General features: G+C 38.6%; 2 protein-coding genes across 3 annotated transcripts in view; one reads left to right on the top strand and one right to left on the bottom strand.

The window, feature by feature from the left end:
- Nucleotides 1–7,668: 7,668 nt before the first annotated feature.
- LOC126481627 (ATP synthase-coupling factor 6, mitochondrial) lies at nt 7,669–14,503 on the bottom strand. The gene is made up of 4 exons (XM_050105517.1): nt 14,401–14,503; nt 14,007–14,162; nt 7,888–8,024; nt 7,669–7,774 (listed from the first exon to the last, which is right to left on the bottom strand). The coding sequence occupies exons 2-4, from the start codon at nt 14,159–14,161 to the stop codon at nt 7,743–7,745; spliced, it is 324 nt and encodes a 107-aa protein (XP_049961474.1). The 5' UTR covers nt 14,162; nt 14,401–14,503; the 3' UTR covers nt 7,669–7,742.
- A 227-nt stretch (nt 14,504–14,730) lies between these two features.
- Nucleotides 14,731–22,060, top strand: part of LOC126481625 (ETS-like protein pointed) — an 808,396-nt gene continuing 801,066 nt past the window's right edge. Inside the window, exon 1 of one of the 2 annotated variants that reach the window (XM_050105514.1) lies at nt 14,731–14,899. The gene's annotated coding sequence lies outside the window, so the exon portion shown is untranslated. The remainder of the gene's footprint in view (nt 14,900–22,060) is intronic. The other variant, XM_050105515.1, reaches the window with a different exon arrangement.

The following is a 22,060-nucleotide window of genomic DNA, read 5'->3' as shown; positions in this document are numbered from 1 at the left end:
GCTTGTCCACCTGAATCCCTGACATTCATTTACTACTACTTTTTTATCCAAAGCTTTCTTCTATTTTCCTATATTATGATAGAATCTTTCCCACAGTCATGCATGCTTTTACAGCCTTGCAATTACCTTCTTGTCATTCCTACTTGGCCATTCTGCAGAACATTTTTTGGTTTTTTGATTCTCTTTCATCTTACTCATTATCTGCAATTTTATATTTTCCCCTTCTGCCAATTAAATTCAATATCTCTATCAACGAAAATAACCAATTTTTGAATACATAATTGGATCCTCCTCCCATGAACCATGGACCTTGCCGTTGGTGGGGAGGCTTATGTGCCTCAGCGATACAGGCAGCCTCACAGACGCAACAACATAGGATATCTGTTGAGAGGCCAGACAAACATGTGGTTCCTTACGATGGGCAGCAGCCTTTACAGTAGTTGTAGGGGCAATAGTCGGATGATTGACTGATCTGGCCTTGTAACATTAACAAAAACAGCCTTGCTGTTCTGATACTGCAAACGGCTGAAAGCAAGATGGAAATCACAGCCATAATTTTTCCAGAAAGCATGCAGCTTTACTGTATGGTCACATGATGATGGCGTCCTCTTAGGTAAAATATTCCAGAGGTCGAATAGTCCCCCATTTGGATCTCCAGGTAGGGACTACTCAGGAGGATTCTGTTATCGAGAGAGAGAGAAAGAGAGAGAGAGAGAGAGAGAGAGAGAGAGAGGGAGGGAGAAATGGTGTTCTATGGATCAGAGCCTGGAATGTCAAATCCTTTAATCAAGTAGGCAGGTTAGAAAATTTAAAAAGGGAGATGGATAGGTTGAAGTTAGATATAGTGGGAATTAGTGAAGTTTGGTGGCAGGAGGTACAGGACTTCTGGTCACTTGAATACAGAGTTATAAATACAAAATCAAATTGGGGTATTGCAGGAGTAGGTTTAATAATGAATAAAAAACTAGGAACAAGGGTAAGCTACAATGAACAGAATAGTGAACCCATTGTTGTAGCAAAGATAAACACAAAGCCCACACCTATTGCAGTAGTACAAGTTTGTATGCCAACTAGCTACCCAGATGATGAAGAGATTGAAGAAATGTATTAGGAGATAAAAGAAATTATTCAGATAGTGAAGGGAGACAAAAATTTAATAGTCAATACCAGGAAAATGAAGAGAAGGAAAACTAGTACGTGACTATGGAATGGGGGTAAGGAATGAAAGAGGAAGCCACCTACTAGAATTTTGCATGGAGCTTAAGTTAAGAATCACGAAAGAAGGTTGCATACTTGGAAGAGGTCTGGAGACACTGGAAGGTTTCAGGTGGATTATATAATGGTAAGACAGAGATTTAGGAGCCAGGTTTTAAATTATAAGACATTTCCAGGGGCAGATGTGGACTCTGACCATAATCTACTGGTTATGAACTGTAGATTAAAACTGACGAAACAGCAAAAAGGTAGTAATTTAAGATGGGGCTTGGATAAACTGAAAGAACCAGAGGTTATAGATAGTTTCAGAAAAAGAACTTTAAGGAACAATTGACAAGAACAGGGGAAAGAAATACAGTAGAAGGAGACTGGGTAGTTTTGAGAGACGAAATAGTGAAGGCACCAGAGGATCAAGTAGGTAAAAAGATGAGGGCTAGTAGAAATCCTTGGGTAAAAGAAAAGAGATTGAATTTAATTGATGAAAGGAGAAAACATAAAAATGCATCAAATGAAGCAGGCAAAAAAGGAATACAAACGTCTCAAAATGAGATCGACAGGAAGTGCAAAATGCCTAGTAGGGATGGCTACAGGACAAATGTAAGGATGCAGAGGCATATATCACTTGGGGGTAAGAAGGATACTGCCTATAGCAAAAGTAAAGAGACTTTTGGAGAAAAGAGAACAACTTGTATGAATATCAAGGACTCAGATGGAAAACCTGTTCTAAGCAAAGAAGGGAAGGCAGAAAGGTGGAAGGAGTATATAGAGGGTCTATACAAGGGCGATGTATTTGAGGAATGGAAATGGAAGAGGACGTAGATGAAGATGAAATGGGAGATATGATACTGCATAAAGAGTTTAACAGAGTACTGAAAGACCGAAGTCGAAACGAGGCCCCGGGAGTCGGCATCATTCGATTAGAACTACTGATAGTCTTTGAAGAGCCAGCCATGGCAAAAGTCTACCATCTGGTGAGCAAGATGTACGAGTCAGACGAAACAGCCTCAGACTTCGAGAAGAATATAATAATTGCAATCCCAAAGAAAGCAAGTGATGACAGTTGTGAAAATTAACAAACCATCAGTTCAATAAGTCACGACTGCAAAATACCAACACGAATTCTTTACAGGCAAATGGAAAAGCTGGTAGGAGACGATCTCAGAAAAGATCATTTTGGATTCCGTAGAAATGGTGGAATACGTGAGGCAATACTGACCCTATGTCTTATCTTAGAAGACAGATTAAGGAAGGGCAAACCTACATTTCTTAGACTTGGAGAAAGCTTTTGACAATGTTGACTGGAATATTCTCTTTCAAATTGTGAAGATGACAGGTGAAAAATACAGGTAGCGAAAGGCTATTTGCAATTTTCACAGAAAGGGAAGCAATGGTTGAGAAGGGAGTGAGACAGCCTGTCCCCGATGTTGTTCAATCTGTATACTGAGGAAGCAGTAAGATTTGCCAATGACATTGTAATTCTGTCAGAGACAAATGGTTCAAATGGCTCTGAGCACTATGGGACTTAACATCTGTGGTCATCAGTCCCCTAGAACTTAGAACTACTTAAACCTAACTAACCTAAGGACATCACACACATCCATGCCCGAGGCAGGATTCGAACCTGCGACCGTAGCAGTCGCGCGGTTCCGGACTGAGCGCCTTAACCGCGAGACCACCGCGGCCGGCCTGTCAGAGACAGGAAAGGACCTGGGAGAGGAACTGAACGGAATGGACAGTGCCTTGGAAGGAGGATATAAGAAGCAAAACGAAGATAATGGAATGTAGTCAAATTAAATCAGGTGATGCTGAGTGAATTAGATTAGGAAATGAGACACTTAAAATAGTAGATGAGTTTTGTTGTTTGGGGAGCAAAATAACTGATGATCGTCAAAGTAGAGAGGGTATAAAATGTAGACTGGCAATGGCAAGGAAAGCATTTCTGAAGAAGAGACATTCGTATAAAAATTAAGTATAGATTTAAGCATCAGGAAGTCTTTCCTAGAAATATTTGTATGGAGTGTATCCAAGTGTGGATGTGAAACATGGACAGTAAATAGTTTAGACAAGAAGAGAATATAAGCTTTCGAAATGCGGTGCTACAGAAGAGCGCTGAAGATTAGATGATTAGATCACATAACTAATGAGGAGGTGCTGAATAGAATTGGGGAGAAGAGGAATTTGTGGGTCAACTTTAGAAGAAGGGATTGATTGGTAGGATGCATTCTGAGGCATCAAGGTATCATCCATTTAGTATTGGAGGGAACTGCGGAGGGTGAAAATCGTAGAGGGAGACCACAAGATGAATACACTAAACAGATTCAGAAAGATGTAGATTGCAGTAGTTACTCAGAAATGAAGAGGCTTGCACAGGATAGAGTAGTATAGAGAGCTGCATCAAACCACTCTATTGACTGAAAACAACAACAACAACAATTGGATGGATAAAAAATTCTGCTCACAAAATGGTGGCAGGGGAAAAACATTACAGCTATGGAAATGTGCAAGTTTTTGGAGCCACTGGCTCCTTTTTCTGGCACAAGGGAAAGGAAAGGGTTGAAGGAAGAGGAGTGGCAGTGTTCAGAACATGGGAAAGCTATGGAAAAGGCACTCAGAAGCCCAGATCAACAGAGACTTACTGGATACGATAAGAAGGAAAGCGAATTATATTATAAATTCAATATCTAATACATTATCCAAGAGTTTCTACTGGCCATTGCCTTGTTGCCCATGTGATCCATGGCTGCCTTCTCAGAAAACTACCAATTTGTCTTCTTTTTCTGTTTCCATTAATCATTACACAATGTTCCCTGTGAAACTCTCAACCACCTCTGGGTCTCTGAATTTGTCCAGGTCACATCTTAATTTCCAAACTTTCTGTAATTTCTTTAGCTTTTTCTGCAATTCATAACTGTTTCACTGCAGTCAAGAGTCCACAAATGCTCCTAGAAATGGGCCACTATTCAAAATTTGGTTTCTAAATCTTTCTTATCACTACATAATCTGCCTGGAACTTTTCACTATCTTCAGGCCTATTCCATCAATACAACCTTCTTTAGTGGCTCTTAAGCCAAGTTTCTGCAATGAGTAAACTGTGCTCTGAGCATAATTCTATCATGCAGATTTTGCTTTCATTCCTTTCCCAAGGACCACGTTTCCAAATATTTATCCCTTCCTTCTTTTTATACTAATTAATTCCAATCATCCATTACAATTAAATGTCTCCCTCCTTCAACCAAACAATATTTTCCTTACTTTAAAAATCTCATCATCTGTAGAGCTATTAGCCACATACACTTTAACCGCTGTGGTGGCTCTTGGGTTTGACAATGCATCTACAACACTTAAATTATCAGACCTACTCCTGTTCGATTTTATATTGACAATGCTATACTGACCTGACCAAAAGTCTGCCTTTTCCTGCTATTATACATCACTAATTATAACTTCAATCTATTTCTCTCTTCATATTCTCCAATCTATCAATCTTTTTAAGACTTCTAATATACCAAACTCTGACCCATAGAGTGCCAGTCTTTTTTTTTTTTTTAAATCTCGCTCAGAGGTTGAAATGGGGAATTATTTTAGTGAAGAGAAAGCAATCATCATTCAAACATACGTTAGAGCTGCATGTCCTCAGGAAATACAATTCCTGACTTTATCCTTACTTTTAGCTGTATACAGCATCAACAGAACATCGCCACGATGGCTATGGTACAAGGCCAGATTAGTCAATTATCCGGATTATTGTTACTGCAAGAACTACAAAGGCTGTGACAACAAGAACAAAATGTGTTCTTATGGTAAATCAGAATGAAACCGGTGGAAATGAGAAGAAGCTGACTGCCCCTCCACTTTAACCTTCCCATAACAAATCTATCTCTCTCCCTCTGGAGACGGAATGAATAATTCCAAAAGCTAGAATTATTTTCTTCCATATTTGGATATGTCTACCGGCAGTACAAGAATTACACCTACAGGGCAGCCACTCTGTCTCTTATTTCTGTTTTTCTCAAGGCATTTTTCATTCTGATACAATTAAGACATTTAGCTTCTCACTAATGAATACAAACTGAAGCATTTTAACAGGCACTACTTTCAAGTGTATCTGCTAACTTTCATAAAAGTTAAAAACGTCCATTACATAACTGGCTGACTCTGTCCTCCTCATTACATGAATAAACTTTTCATGTGCAAAATGAAGATGTCAGAAATTTAACTGGAGACGAGCATGACCACTGCACTGAACTAACAAGCATGTTCAGTGTTATTTCACTCACCATACGACACAGAAATTTCTTTAATTTGAATACTTGGAACCAAGTAAGTGTGCTCCTGCAGATATTCTTTTCCAGACAGGCTCCTTAAGTGGCAACCCAAGTCACCTACCAAGTGCCGCTGATATAAAAGTAACTACACCCAAGTACAAATTCTAACATACAATAATGAAAAGGAGATATCACAAAAGCCCAACCAACAAAAACTTTGTACACATCAAATTTTGAATATCTTGGGAGTTTACAGCAGCAGTAATGGCAGGAAGTATGTCAAAGATCACAGGTCAGTCATCAATACAAGGGGACAGATGCAATACACTCTACCAACAGTAGGAAATTTCAAAGAGTTTAAAAACTACTTAAAGGCAAACCCTCAGGAAGTAAAAAAAATAATACTGGCTAGTTCCACATGGATGACAAAGAGAAAGCATGCAGACAACTTATGGAAGAAAATATGGAAATGCCTACAAGAGGTAGGTAATAAAACAAGGGTGTACCCAGTGAGGAGCTAGGGAGGGAAGCAGGCAGAAAAGTAATCGGAAGCTAAACTCTAATTCTGCTTCACCACACACACACACACTTATATATTTAGTATCAGTTTGAAGAAAGTTGGAAAATGTAATTGATTCTGACTAGCAATAAAAAATATCATGGCCAATTTCTCATGTAATCTAAAAACTATTTCATCAGTCATATCCAAACTCTTCCTTTCTGTGACCTTGGATACTACCTTGAACCAAAATAATCTTTGCAGGCAATAATATCATACAGAAAGCCTGTAACACAGCATTTTCCAATACTTTTGTCTGTATAAGCAAGCTGAATTGGGATTAAAATTTCAAAACAAATTTTCAGCATCTCAATTTTGTAAGCCTCTGTCAAATATTACTTTAGAAAGCTATAGAAATTATGGTGTAACAGGTTGTTCCATCTCTTCCTCACAATCAGATGAAAGATGTTCATGTAAAAATGTTTACATAGTTAGTGCATAAAGAATTTTTTCTGCACACACATAGCGTTTGCCAATGTACAGACTGTGACACAAGAGCACAGAATGTTACCAAGGAACAACACCAACTGAGTGTCTTCACTTCCTGTGAATGGGTCACATATGCTTTGGCAATGCAGCTTGGTGATGTTTTGGAAGGCAGAGAACAAGAGGAGCAGAAAAAAAAAAAAATTACATGACAGAAGCCAAAGTGAGATATATGTCTTTCTCCTGTGTTCTGTTCTGAGATTCACATAAGATATGTTGTTCTGGATAATAAGATATTTGTCACCTAATGCTGTAACTGTTAAACACATGAACAACCAAATACAGAAAAGTTCTTCAGAAGTGGTTACATGATTTTGTAGTTAGTTTATATAGTCTGGAGCTCACTTAGAACCCGTGACCCTCTGCAGACAATGAAGTAGTCCCATAGTACAAGGAGCGGCACTGCATTGCAGGTCCACTGCACCCAGAAAACATGAGAAGGCAACCATAAAAATACTCCTGAACAATATTTGGGTGACAAATTGTTAATGAAGTTGTTGGTTCAGTTACACCTCTTAATTTGAGCCCATTAACACTTCACAGTGCTGTCAGCTGCACACCAAAACAATTACATTATTACTGTAAACACTTGTACCAGACAAAGGCAGCACTCTAAAATTATGCAGTATTACATTTTAAGTACTTTCAGTTAGATATTTAGCTATAATGACACCAAAAGTAATTCCCTTTCATAAAAATGCTGAAATCTTGGTGGCTGAAGCAGAAATATATTGATCCAAACTCCCAAATTATGCTTTACTACAAAACCAACTATCCTATTTGTCATACAATTTAATTTTGCACAACTCAGTGGGTAAGTAGGTGTCAGTTTCAAATCCATAAGCTTGAGATTTGGTTTTCAGTGATTCCTACAAATTTTATCACTTACTTTACCTCTGGGAATACTTTATATACGCGGAAGATGCCTAGCTGCACTGTGTCCCACATTAAGCTGTAAGTCTCCATTTAATTGGATGTGCAAGTCAGTGAAAGCAAGAGCACTAGGTCCACACCTGGTGAAGATCACTTTCTTCAAACCAACTTCTGGATTAATAGCAGCTTTACACTTTGGCCTACTTCCTCTATGAGTCTTCACATTTTCTAATTAACACAAAATAAATGTAATATGATAGGTTTCAGATATCTGATATTAACAACATTTATTTAATCAATATTTACAATGAGAATTAACACTAACTGAGTTGATTTCCATACAATTAGGACATGTTGATAGGATCAATCTTTGGATCTGAAACAAATAAAATAAAGTCAAATATAGTCACTGCTTAAAAGTACCTCAATTAATAACTAAAATGAGTAAGTTTTTCTGCTTTTCATATGAAAGTTACAATTAACACAAACCTGTGAACTTGAAAGCTGGGAATTTTGTCATATCTTCACCAGGCTTGCCACCAAACTGCTTTGCTACCTTTTCCAGTTCTGCTTTCCATTCACGTTCTATTTCAGGAGTCATATCCACTAATTTTCCTCCTGCTGCCCTGTGGAAGTATCAAAAATTAAGAAATGCAATGGCATAAAGCTATGAAAATCCTGGATGAGCTAAAATACACTAAATTCATTAATAAAATCTTACAAATGACTTGCACAATCAATAATAATCAAGCACATACAGGTGACAGATGGTGGTTTAAGTGTCAACTGGTCAAAAGAGACCCAGTTTTTATAAGAAATACTTCAGCAATGGTCAAAGCTTTTATGCAACTGAAAATTGTCATTCCACCTCTCTTCTTAATGCAATTATCTATTCCAAATTTCACACTGTCATTCATTGCTCTCAGCCTTGGTTTCATCTATGTCTTCCATTTTATCTGAAAGAATCAGGAACTGGCTATCAAAGTGCTGGAGGAAACATGTACATTCGCCTGAAGTTGTTTAAGGAAACCACGAAAAATGTTAACCAGAATGGTGAGATATAAATTTAAACATGAATGCAATATGTTAACTGCTGTGGCAATGAATGGTGAGAATGAATGATTTCAGACATTCATACTGTTGAAAGAACTGACTGGCACTGCTTGTAAATCCAGTATACTGAAGTTAAACTGATTAATACAGGGCAAAGCTGCACGACATTCAACATTCTTTGACCACTAACATCATGTCACTGGAGGATAAAGTCAAACATGTGGCATCACAATGTTTGGACTGTTTTTGACCAAGTTTCAGTTTTAAACTGCATGCTATTATAATTCAACAGACAAAAATCTACTGGCTTCACTGATGGATGCATGAGCCCTGGATGCACTAGATCTGATGCCTAACCTGTAGCACTGGGAGGACATTGTCAGGTAACTACTAAATCACAACTATTTAGAAAGCTGCTGCTCTTTACTTTTGTACATGAAAATTTGCATTATTTATTTTACATATAAATGTTTTTAAGTTACATTACTTTTATCTTTATTTTAGGAAATGGGTGTTCATTTGTTCAGTCCTCTCCAGATGTCTAATTACAGTAATGTTCAATAAACATCAGGATACGCTACTATTCCAAATGCTGTCCACAATGTGCAAGATGCCTGTGCTTGGTGTTAATGTCTCGGGAACTTTAGTAACCTATAATTTACAAGCAACACACTGGCATAGGAACCTCTGGTAACCACCTCCCTGCATTAAAGACACAATGGACAATTACACCAGTCATCTTCAACCCAAGTGAATATCTAATCTGGTAATCACACATAATGTATTGCCGTAACTAAGTAACAAAATGAACCTCAGTAAAGGTTTTCAAAAATTATAAAGCATATAATGTACTAACAACACAACAAATAAGATTAAGAATCTCATTTGTGGAAATTTATAAGTATTGTGGAATTCTCTACACCAAATACCAAAGCAAACCATAAAGGAAAGGTAAAGCTGTCATCAAACCAAAAAGCTGGTTTGAACATCACATTGCAATCATTACCCATGGATGGCTCTATTAAAACTGGCATGCTATTGCATTCCTCCTACCATTGAACTTACTTATCCAGGCCAGTTATTTGCCAACCAACAGCAAGATGTGGATGTCAAACCACAGCCCAACTAGTCAACTTTCACATCTACAAATGCTTGTCAGAAGCAAAACAAATGATCAACAAAAAAGAATCCTAAGACCAACTGAGAGCATAAACACAGTTTTCTTAATCTGTAATCTGACACCACCAAGTCACACTGATTTTTACAGAGTATTCATTGTATTTGAAACAAGATACATTTACAATCTAACAAGACATCACCTGCATGTAGTATCTGAGAACAGCCTTATTAAAAGAGGAAGGGTGTAGATGACCTGTTAACATGAGACAGGCTCTATTATTATAGGAATACCCAAATGAAAATTTATCAAGAATCAGGCTAGATCTGTAGTATATTCTGTGTGTAACAGGGATACCATCATTCACAGCCAGTTGAACTAAAGGTGCTATACCTACACCTTCCTGTTTTGCATAAAAATTAGTCAATCCAGAAACAAGAAAATCACACACACACACTACACACAAAGCACGGGAAAAATTTTCACTGCCAGTATTTATCTGGCAAGGGGAGGAGAGGCAGTGGCATTCCTGATCACCAGACTTTGCGCCAATGTTCTGGTTTAAATACCAAACATCTCCGCAGTGTCTCATGAAGTGAAGGCATGACACTATTGGTGGTGGTCCTTCCTTCCACCACACACACACACACACACACACACACACACACACACACACACACACACACACACACACACACACACACACACACACGTATGTAGTATTGCAAATATTGTAACAGAGCATGTTACAAATAAATAAATAAAAAATACACTACAAAGAAAGCGTGACAAGAAGTAGTGAACATCATTATTATAGCATTTATGGTCCAATAATTCATTTCCATACCAGTAAAAGCAGCAGGGGACTGTCTTTGAGGCATTGCAGGATTGTACCTACAACTTGCTTGGTTTTTATAGCTGATTTGTGGCTTGTGTGTAGCTCTGGAATTCCTTGAAGTTTGAAGTCAAACTCTTCTTAAAGACATTTAACATTTGTCTGCAAGCCTGTTGCTGCTTTTAAACCTGAGATATTATTCTCTCTTTTTAACAGCTTATTAATTTCCTCCTTAAACTACAGTGAATCCCCCCCCCTCTTTTTTTTTTATTGCGCTATTATTTTAGTCCATCACTAAACAGTAACATCTACAAATACCTCACAGTACTGTCAGCTATAACCTGAATAATTGGAACTACTGTATTATTAATATTTTTATGAGCTCTCTCAGGCATTAAGAGATTTCAGTTTCTATTCAAAATGCTGCCAACTACCACAGTAATCATTACAGCTGACACACCTGCATTACCAGTAGCCAATTTATCACCCTGCAGAGTGAACTGAAGGTCTAGATAGAGTGGTGGCACTGTCATTTATTTCTAAGCAACAGGGATGGAAAGCATTAATGGCATACACCGAGGTATTCTTGCAAATGAGACAGCACCACACACTACACAGTTATAAGTCAAAGCCTTCAACAGCACAATAATTAAACACTGACTGGCACTTTTGTTTGACAATACTCCCCTCAACACTTTAACATACTAACAGTGTAAAATCTGAGAGCCATTATTAACCACTGACTGCTTCCATTGTTATTTCATTTTTCATAAAAATCAAATGTACCATGCCCATTTTGAAGCATCTCGTTCATGGATATGATGATTCATTTGTTCTGACATCTTTTAAGACCAGATATCACAGTCAGAATAATTTTTCTCAGAGTTCTCCTGTTAGCCTCGAAACACACTTCTGTGCAACAAAAGGTGTTGATTTTAAATACAAAACTGGTATTTCTTTGCACTGTTCAAAATATTGCAAATTAATGCCTAACACACTGGTCCATGTCATCAACGTAATTGATTTTCAATTTCGACCATATCCTTCTCAGCATCATTACCTCGTAATTTTAGTTTGCACAACACTGACTTACTCTACTTAAATATTTTTTCTACACCTAGATGTTAGCACACGCACCCCTTTCTCCTTGGTAATAAATGTAATAAAGTTAACAGAAAGTATTTTCTATGAACAGTTTTCGTCTTTGCATTGCAAGATAACAATGTGCACTACTTTGAAATGGAACATGGTTTACCCAGTCACGTGACCGCGTTAGTTCCAGATGTGGCATAGTCTTTATTCCTGAAAAGCCTAGAAGTATTCTATTTCAAGAGTGTAGGTAATCCTAGTCCCTAGTTCATAAAGTCAATTTCCCAAGACAAAGTAGGATAAAGATTAAAGCACTCAGTCCAAAGGGATGCCTGTAGTTACAGGGTATTTCAATTGCATAACCCTAATTAGTATAGCAAATGCAGACTGAATCCACTATCTTAGTAATAGTTCTTTAACAATATTTTCGTCTAGTTTCACCACTTTTTCCTCACATACTGTTTGTGTACTAGAATTTACTTCATCATATTTGCAGAAGAGAGAGTAGCTCAAGTAGTGTTCATGCAGAAAAATATGCAAATGGTTGCCAAGGATAAAGTACGTGATGCCACACATAAGTACAGATATTGTGCACTGAACATTGGGATCACATCTACTGTCTTTAGGCAGTAATTCTGTGGTGGTGAACATTGTGTTATCAGTAGCCTGATAGTGAATTATGAAGACTTTCAATCCTGCCGATAGCTGTATCCTTTTGGGACTTGTTAGTGGAACAGAGGTGACAGGAAGTTAACCTATGCAATTGAAATGAGTTTTTCTAAGCTATCAGTGGAATTTTCTTGCAACACCTTTACTCTCACAATGAACAAATGTCCCAAACATTGGCTGCTTGGCATTCTTAAGCATGGTAATTCTAAAGACAAGCCACCTAACTCCTAATCATTGCTAATTTGCAGCTTGTGCTTTACAGTGCTATCTGCATTTTATTTGTTATTTAGATAAATAAACTCTGGCCCAACATGCTGGGGCTGGCAGTCATGTGTCCGTGAGATGTGCTTGCTTGTGTGTGTGTGTGTGTGTGTGTGTGTGTTTTTATTGACAAACACTGTGGCCGTTAGCTATATGTGAGTGTCTTTCTTCTTTATGGTAAGTAGCAATCTGTATTTTTTCACATCCTCTGTTATACATCTTAAACTTCAAAGTATACCATTGTTCAATACACGTTACGTGAAAATTAGAAGGCAGACTGGGCCTCAAACGAGAAACACTGTCTGTCAAGAGCAGTGCACTACCAGTCTACATCTTTTCTCCACAAGCCACATTATAACGTGTGACAGATGGTAGTTCATACACCACTGTCATTTCCCCAATTCCAGGCATGAATTTTTCACACAAAGATCAACTGTTGCCAAGCCTCAGTGTGAGCTTGAATGTCTACTTCAACCTTCATGGTCTTTTGTGATACGTTTGTATAAAACAAAGGAGGAAGCAAAATCAATTGTCACCTTTCAATCTTATCAAGACCTTGGGCTCGGTATGCCACTTCAATCCTCATTTAAAAACATAACACAGAGGCAACCAAATGAACATTGAGTTATTTCAATTTCTGATTATGGATGTATGATATCAATGATCAATACATTCTACAATATATTCCTACACAAATGGCATACTTGTCACCACCCAAACAAAGATGTGTAAAGTAATACACAAGGTATTACACACAAACAAAGCATAATCTGTACATACCATACAAGTTAGTGTATATATATTCATTTTGAAGTTCTGTGTAGATTGTTTGGAAATACATCCAATACCTCTGCTAGTATCAAATACATTGTAATTTGGTGGAGGTCACAATGGAAAATCTCAACAGAGTGCCGCTAATGTAAGATACTGGAGGGTGTAAGTCTAGCAAAGGAGGGCAGAGGTAAGCTACGAAATACAGCCCACATAAAATCGGAATATCATATCAAAACTGCACGGAATTTAATCTGAGTAGTGCTTTGAGCAACCACAGGCATTTGCCTTACGCAAATGGAGTTAATTTCACATAATCATAATTTTGCTGTGATCCTTGCACTCAAATTACACTCATGCTATTTTCTTCAAGTGGTTTCATATCTCGATACCCAAAAGGTAAGAACTGACTCCTCTGCAGCTGTTGACACATTAACAAAACCTAAAGAAATCTGGACTTTTTCATATAGTACCTGGAAGTGATAGGATTTCTATTGCTCCAAGAACTGGCTAAAAAGATTTTGTTGACCTGTCTGATAGCTTGGTTGTGGTGACAGACTGCCTGTAGCATATCTTGAGGTCTATGATAGGTTGCAAGATGATAATTTGGTTGAGAGTTGGAGTAGCCAACGAATGTGAAAGCTAGATTTGCGAAGTTCTTGCCTTTACATCCTACAGAACGAAATGCTATTATATTCATTACGTTTCTAATTAATCACTACTCCAGGAACTTGATGCATTAGGGTGCAATGTAATACAAGTACATAATCTAGCTCCTTTCTATTTTAAATTCGTTTAATTTTTAGTACTTACTGGCTTCTCTTGGCATAATCTCTAACTTTATCGATGAATAACTGCTGAATCGGATCTGTAGCCTTCTGGAGGGCAGGTGCAACTATACCAAAATTGCGCCGAAGCAGAAGGGGGATGGCTTTCTTTGAACGCTGCAGAAAATGAGATGTGAGCATTCTGAAACGAGGGCAGAATTTTAAAGTTGGAACTCCTTAATACAGCCATTAGAGTGTAATAATACAAAAGAACGACAGGGAAAGTCTTAAAAAGTATATGAGCTTTATTTCTCAGTGAATTACACAATTTATGATATACAATCGATTTCAGATTGTATCCACTAAAACCCACATCAATATATTTTTTCTAGTACCATACTCTTATTAAACACAAACTAATTTTCTAATAAACTTCTTACGTGCACAACTTATTTATCGCGATCACTTCCACCGAGAACGACCGCTATCAGATGCTCAGGCGCTAATGGCGGACGGGGAGCGGAACCACTCCGTTAGTGGCGTAGCAATTGTAAGAAAGAAACAACAGCTTAAATGCATATGGAAACAAATACAAAAATATATATTATTATTTATAACTCCAAAAATGCGTTCAAAACTGTCAAGTTTTGCTATATTTAGTTACGTCACTGATGTTTATAGTGTTTTCCTACGTCACAAGCAGCGTGGTAGAGGCGACCAATAGGAAACGTTGTTTCCTTTCATTCATCCATTCATTCATTTACTGACTGCGCTCGGCAGCCATAATCTTTGCGTTTTATGTTGTGATCAGTACTACAGAGCAGTGTGTGTGAGTGTGTGTGCGTGCGCGAGCGTGACGTACAAAGGTGGCTGTCATTAGCTGTGAGGACGCGTAAACCTAGAACAGTTCGAGCGACTTGCTGTGTTTGCTACTGAAAGGTGAGGCCGTTAAAAATTAGAACTAATCGTACACAACGTTTTCCTGACCGGGAAAATGGTTGTCATCTATTAATAAATTGAAAAGCCCGTAAGAAACTCGTACCATCTCTGTAATTTTCCAACATTTACATCGTATGTCTTGTGTGATACGTAGAACATGCCTTGCGCGAAGACACGCGGTTTCCGCGTCAACAATGAACATTGTTTATCTGTGCTTCCAGGCACCGGGCGGCATCGCATACTCTCATTATCAAAGGAACTGTATTCATTTTAGTTTCTAATATGACTGTATAGATACCAATTGTAAAATCTGAGCTTGTTGTAAGAGGTTTTTTTCCAGTTGTACACTTTTTTGTGACCTCTTCGAACTTTGGTAAATGTCTATTTCTACTGACGCAGAATTGTAAAATAGATCGGCGAACGTCCACACAGCAATAAATGAAGTAATTTGGTTTTGTATCGCTGTTGGAAAAGCATGTCGTGCACATGACTTCAGAAAAACCTGTTATGTATGGGTCTGAATATGTAAGTTTTATATCTGTACTTATATACGTGAAAACTGTTTTCTGACAATAATAATTGCCGGCTGGCGCAGTCCTCGAGACGCGGGGAATCATGTTCACAGGAATCAGAGAACACATCCGGTCAATATGAATTTTGTTTTCTGTGGTATCTGACTGAAAAGTGGTAGGATTCCTTTATCAGCTACATGGGAGGATCGTTCCACTACTCTTGTCCAACAAATCCACAGAAGCATCGTTAAATATAATGTCGACTTCTTGTGTAAGGTTCATAAAACTGCTAGGTAACTCGAATTTTCATCCCATGTCTTCTTCAATATATTAAAATTTTGTTGCTCGAAAGTAACCAGACACACACATAAAAATAAATTCACAATAAGAAATCTAGAACACACTAATTTTGATGTGGCTAGAGAATTTGACATTTAGGAAACAATGGAAATGATGCGTCCCCGTAAATAAATAAATTTAAAACAAAATGGCAGTGTCTAAGCAAACAGGAATTTGTGAGGAAATGAGGTAATGACGACAATTCGGGATAGACAACTGCTGTACATCTGTGTATATTCCGAGTCATTTATATTGTATATTTATGCACGATATTAATTTTGTCTGTCGAATGTTAATCACCATTAAAGTTAAAACAACGATACGCGAGTTCTTTTGAACAACTGTGTTTAATCAAATGTATAAATATGTGAGAAACAACGGTAGCAGTATATGATGACATGTAGGGACATACCATAGAGACCAATTTTTTTTTTTTTTTTTTTTTGGGGGGGGGGGGGGGGGGGGCGGGGGGCGTGTGGCCAGAAAACTTGTTGAATTAGGTTACAATAGATACAACCATCGATGACTAAACTGTTGGACTACGGTGTCACGTTGCATAACTTTGGCGGTTTTACAATTATCAGGTCAAAAGTCACAGGTGGTGGCTGCTACTGCGTGGAATTCCGAAGAATGTCGATATTCGACGTGATAGAGTTACATCTGCCTACAATACTGCAAGCTTTCGGTGCGCACTCTTGAAGTAGGTTCTGACGCATTATAATTGCAGGAAGCTTTGAAGGGTGTACAACAACACTGATGTTTCTTCTAGCTAACACTCTATTTAAATAATGAATAGTAAAATTGTAATGTCATACAAGCGCAAATAGTGTGTGTGTGTGTGTGTGTGTGTGTGCGTGCGTAAGAGAGAGAGAGAGAGAAAATTCCCTATCCCTAATCACATTGGCTGAGATGTGGGGCGTACTAACGTCCAATCGCCAAAAAGTGAAAGTATCTGGTGTTACCGAAGTTCCGAATATTAAATTACTGATATAGGGAACCGAATCTGTTATAGCATCACTGCAATCATTTTTATGAGCTAACGCTATGCAGCCAATTCGCCCTACCGTAGCCGAAGCTCGTAATGTCTTAACAGGCTTCCTTCCTACTATCATACAGTCTTCCAGTGAATTCAGTCGAAGCATTCTGTGGCACAACTTTGATTTGCGGTGGGCCTGCTTCATATGCTTAACAGTCTCTTGTAGCTGGCTGAAGAAATTGAGGTTCCGTTAAGTTTTCAAAGCTCACCTTCCAAATACCTTGCACTTCCAGTTGATGAATCATCTTATTTCGTTGTAACATGTTTGTTATCTTGCACCTTCATCTATATTCGCCGCCAATGTTTCATCATAGAATGTCGATTCATTTCTCTGGCCCATCAATTTTTTTCTCTCAGTTGCTCCTTCAATTTTTCACTTTAGAATCATAGTTCTTTTTGTAAGAAGTTTCCGATGAGCTTCTTTCCTCAAACATTCTTTATAGTTGTATAGGTTAAATGGCAACTGTCATTTTTGCAACGGTAGCTATGTAACCTATGTAACTTGGATATCTTCAGCTGTGAAAGAAAGAATCCGAGGAACGAAGACGACATGTATTCTGTGTAGTGTCTCTTAATTTCGAGCTTAACGCGCCCACAAAGCTTTTAACATTATTTTCTACGACCACATTTCAAATGTTTCCAGCGTTTCTTCTCCCTTTTTCATGTACACCACGTTTCACTTTTATATAAAGCTCCCCTCCAGGCGTAATTATAGCAACTTCTTACCCAGTTTGTAGTTAATATTGATACAAGCTGTCGTAGAGGCAGTTATCAGGTGGCAGCACTCATGATAAAAGGCATTCTTCGTTTTGCTGATATTTCACTGTGTCTCCAGTACAGCGGCAGTAACCAGTAAACTTCACAGAAAAATTTTGAAAGTAGGCCTGAAAATAAGATTTAAATAACGTGTAACCAATTACGGAAACCAAAAATTATACAAATTAACAATGGAGCCACAGACCAATAAAGAACTTTTTGCATACTGTGCAGCTGTAGTTAACAACTTTGATCGTCAGCGAATTAAATAAACCAAAGAGAAAAAGTTGCCTGTAGTGGTTTCGGTACTCAAGCGTTTGAAAAGGAAAGTTACAGTCGCTTCGTATTACCAACTGTGACTAGCCGCATTGAGACATGGACTTTTAATTCGAAAACCTTTCAAAACCTGAGAGCAGCGCAGCGAGAAATTGCGGGAATTATTAGAAATATGGACTTACCAGGGGAGAGAAGTAGGCAGAGAAATGGACTAGGGGACAGACTAGAGGAAAATGTAATTACTGCTTCAATTAATACTAAAGTGAGCTATGCATTTGGCCAACGAAAGGGTGGTAAATGGACCAAGCTTTTCTTCGCGGGATTCTAGCCTAGGAAATAATAAATTAACAGAGATGCCAATCCAATGGATGGTGAGTGAATAACTACACACGTGGACGTGCGTACCTAAGAGCATTATACATGGAGATGTCTGAAGGGACAAGGGAGTCTTTATCTAACAATAGCTGAAAGACGTCTTAGCCACCATATTCAGTTTTCTACTTACCCAAAAGGAGCATAGTTACCTTGTGGACAAGGCAGAAGTTCTCTACATAGAGCAGTTTTCAAGAAAATTCTCACTTTTTTATGGAAATGGCGTAGGTCGCATGCAATACACGCAGTACATTTCGTTTGCACTTCTGCCACGTGAAGAATGGCGGCCGTGTTCTACAGCTGGTGTAAGAACATAAAAAAGAAGTCTCCTTTCCGCAAGTGCCATTGTGCTATGTCACAAGTAATACTCCCGTTTCCAGTAAGTGATGTTATATCTCTGGAATGGCTTTCTTTGTACCCTTCTCTGAAGCTTTCACGTAGTTTGATATTCTACGTAGTAGCTCAAAATATTGCATATCCAATTTGAATTCATATCGCGGAGTGTTCTTTTCGTGATTTAGTTTTCTACCAGCAGCGATGTTGTTGATGGCGAATTTCAAACATATGAATACCAGGTCAGTAGTCCACTTCAAGAAAGTTATCAGACTTTACCGAGATTGATACCAACACGTCGCTCGGATTGGAAAACAGAGACGCTGCCTCAGGTATTCAGACTCTAGTTTATGCGGACCTTAGAGGGTCCTAAAGTGAATGTTTTCATAGGAAAAGCAAAAGTAAAATTTTGCCAAACGAACTTAAAAAGAAGACCTAAGAAATTTTGTTGTAACATAATGTCAGAGAAGAGATCAAAATAGTCTGTTCATTCGCTCAGTGCCCATATTGACACCGGAGTGGAGAACGACAGAAAAATTGTCGAAATACTGAATTATATCTCCCGAAAATGTTTCGTCGCAGAAGATCATAATACGGGTCTTCCTACCGCTGTCGCACTGACGCCGAAATGGCAGATAATGATAAGCGACCCCAAAATAGAAAATAAAAAGATCTCAGTAGTGGAAAGGCAGTTCATCTGAGAGGTTGTACAGTGGCCATGCGAAAGAACATGCCTCCCCTCCTAGCAGTTGTTTATGGTTGGCCACTGGAGCATCAAAGGATACTCAGCGGTTGGAAAAAAAAAAAAACAGATAAATCCCGTTTTCATGGACGGTCATAGGGTAAATTAGAGACTTATACCGATGTTGTAGAATTATGGAACATTTGTCATTCTCACGCATTATGACGTTTTCTGGGAACGAAAATCTGCTTCCTAAAAGTCAACTTGAACTCCGGAAACAGAGGACCGCTCTGTTCGTCCATGATATCCAGAGCGCCGTAGATAAAGGCGATAAGATGATCCCGTGTTCTTTCACTTCCGGAATGAATTCGATAGTTTCGCGCAGTCGTTTAGTGAACAAAATGCGGCCATTTACCAAATGGTGGAAGAGATTTGTGGCAAGAGTTCCTGACATACAACACGCCATTCTTGACGAAACAGAATCGACAGATGTGGCGGTAATTTCGGGAATACACTGAGCAAGTTTAAATATCTACATCAACATGTTTACTCTGCAAGTCACAATTACGTACGTGGCAGAGGGTTATCGAACCACCTTCAAGCTATTTCGCAACCGTTCCACTCGTAGAACAGCGCGCGGGAAAAATGAACGCTTAAATCTTTCCGAGCGATCTCTGATTTCTCTTATTTTATTGTGATGATCCATTTTCCCTCTGTTGGTGGGCGCCAGCAAAATATATTTTCAGTCTGTGGACGAAGTTGTTGATAGACATTTCATGAGAAGATCTCGCCGCAACGAAATCGCTTTTGCTTATGATTACCACCCCAATTCGCTTATGATATCCGTGACATTCTTTTCCCTATTTCGCGATGATACCAAACGCGATGCCCGTCTTTGAACTTTTTGGATGTCCTTTCTCAGTCCCATCCGCTGCGGATCCTACATAGCACAGTAATGCTCTAGAAATGGGCGGACAGATGTGGTGTAAGCAGTCTCTGTAGTAGTCCTGTGGCATTTGCTGTGTGTTCAGTGAATAACTCGTAGTCCTTGATTTGCTTTCCACACAACATTATCTATGTGACAGCTCCAATTTAAATTATTCGTTGTTGCAATCCCCAAGAATTTGGCAGAGCTTACAGCCTATAGATTTGTGTGATTTGTCTTGTAATCGAAATTTAGCGGGTTCGTTTGAGTAGTTACGTGGATGGACTCCACACTTCTCGTTATCTAGAATCAATTGCCAATTTCCGCAACATACCAGTATCTTGTTTGAGAGTTTGACAGAGCACTGAAAGACCTGAGTCGAAACAAGGCCCCCGGAGTAGACAATATTCCATTGGAACTACTGACGGCCGTGGGAGAGCCAGTCCTGACAAAACTCTACCATCTGGTGAGCAAGATGTATGAAACAGGCGAAATACCCTCAGACTTCAAGAAGAATATAATAATTCCAATCCCAAAGAAAGCAGGTGTTGACAGATGTGAAAATTACCGAACTATCAGCTTAATAAGTCACAGCTGCAAAATACTAACACGAATTCTTTACAGACGAATGGAAAAACTAGTAGAAGCCAACCTCGGGGAAGATCAGTTTGGATTCCGTAGAAACACTGGAACACGTGAGGCAATACTGACCTTACGACTTATCTTAGAAGAAAGATTAAGGAAAGGCAAACCTACGTTTCTAGCATTTGTAGACTTAGAGAAAGCTTTTGACAATGTTGACTGGAATACTCTCTTTCAAATTCTAAAGGTGGCAGGGGTAAAATACAGGGAGCGAAAGGCTATTTACAATTTGTACAGAAACCAGATGGCAGTTATAAGAGTCGAGGGACATGAAAGGGAAGCAGTGGTTGGGAAGGGAGTAAGACAGGGTTGTAGCCTCTCCCCGATGTTGTTCAATCTGTATATTGAGCAAGCAGTAAAGGAAACAAAAGAAAAATTCGGGGTAGGTATTAAAATTCATGGAGAAGAAATAAAAACTTTGAGGTTCGCCGATGACATTGTAATTCTGTCAGAGACAGCAAAGGACTTGGAAGAGCAGTTGAATGGAATGGACAGTGTCTTGAAAGGAGGATATAAGATGAACATCAACAAAAGCAAAACAAGGATAATGGAATGTAGTCTAATTAAGTCGGGTGATGCTGAGGGAATTAGATTAGGAAATGAGGCACTTAAAGTAGTAAAGGAGTTTTGCTATTTGGGGAGCAAAATAACTGATGATGGTCGAAGTAGAGAGGATATAAAATGTAGGCTGGCAATGGCAAGGAAAGCGTTTCTGAAGAAGAGAAATCTGTTAACATCCAGTATTGATTTAAGTGTCAGGAAGTCATTTCTGAAAGTATTCGTATGGAGTGTAGCCATGTATGGAAGTGAAACATGGACGATAAATAGTTTGGACAAGAAGAGAATAGAAGCTTTCGAAATGTGGTGCTACAGAAGAATGCTGAAGATTAGATGGATAGATCACATAACTAATGAGGAGGTATTGAATAGGATTGGGGAGGAGAGAAGTTTGTGGCACAACTTGACCAGAAGAAGGGATCGGTTGGTAGGACATGTTCTGAGGCATCAAGGGATCACCAATTTAGTATTGGAGGGCAGCGTGGAGGGTAAAAATCGTAGAGGGAGACCAAGAGATGAATACACTAAGCAGATTCAGAAGGATGTAGGTTGCAGTAGGTACTGGGAGATGAAAAAGCTTGCACAGGATAGAGTAGCATGGAGAGCTGCATCAAACCAGTCTCAGGACTGAAGACCACAACAACAACAACAACAACAACCAGTATCTTGTTTGAATCGTTTTGCAATTTGTTGTGATCATCTGATGACTTTATAAGACGGTAAATGACAG

This window comes from Schistocerca serialis, chromosome 5 (assembly GCF_023864345.2).
Source record: "Schistocerca serialis cubense isolate TAMUIC-IGC-003099 chromosome 5, iqSchSeri2.2, whole genome shotgun sequence".
Taxonomy (NCBI): Eukaryota; Metazoa; Arthropoda; class Insecta; order Orthoptera; family Acrididae; genus Schistocerca; species Schistocerca serialis.
This window is presented reverse-complemented; position numbering and strand designations above follow the sequence as displayed.

Coding starts and splice junctions, on each gene's coding strand:
- LOC126481627 (XM_050105517.1), bottom strand. CDS start 14,161: ATGCTCACATCTCATTTTCTGCAGCGTTCAAAGAAAGCCATCCCCCTT. Junction 8,025..14,006: donor GATTATGCCAAGAGAAGCCA/GTAAGTACTAAA, acceptor ATACTTCCACAG/GGCAGCAGGAGGAAAATTAG. Junction 7,775..7,887: donor CCCAGCTTTCAAGTTCACAG/GTTTGTGTTAAT, acceptor TATTTGTTTCAG/ATCCAAAGATTGATCCTATC.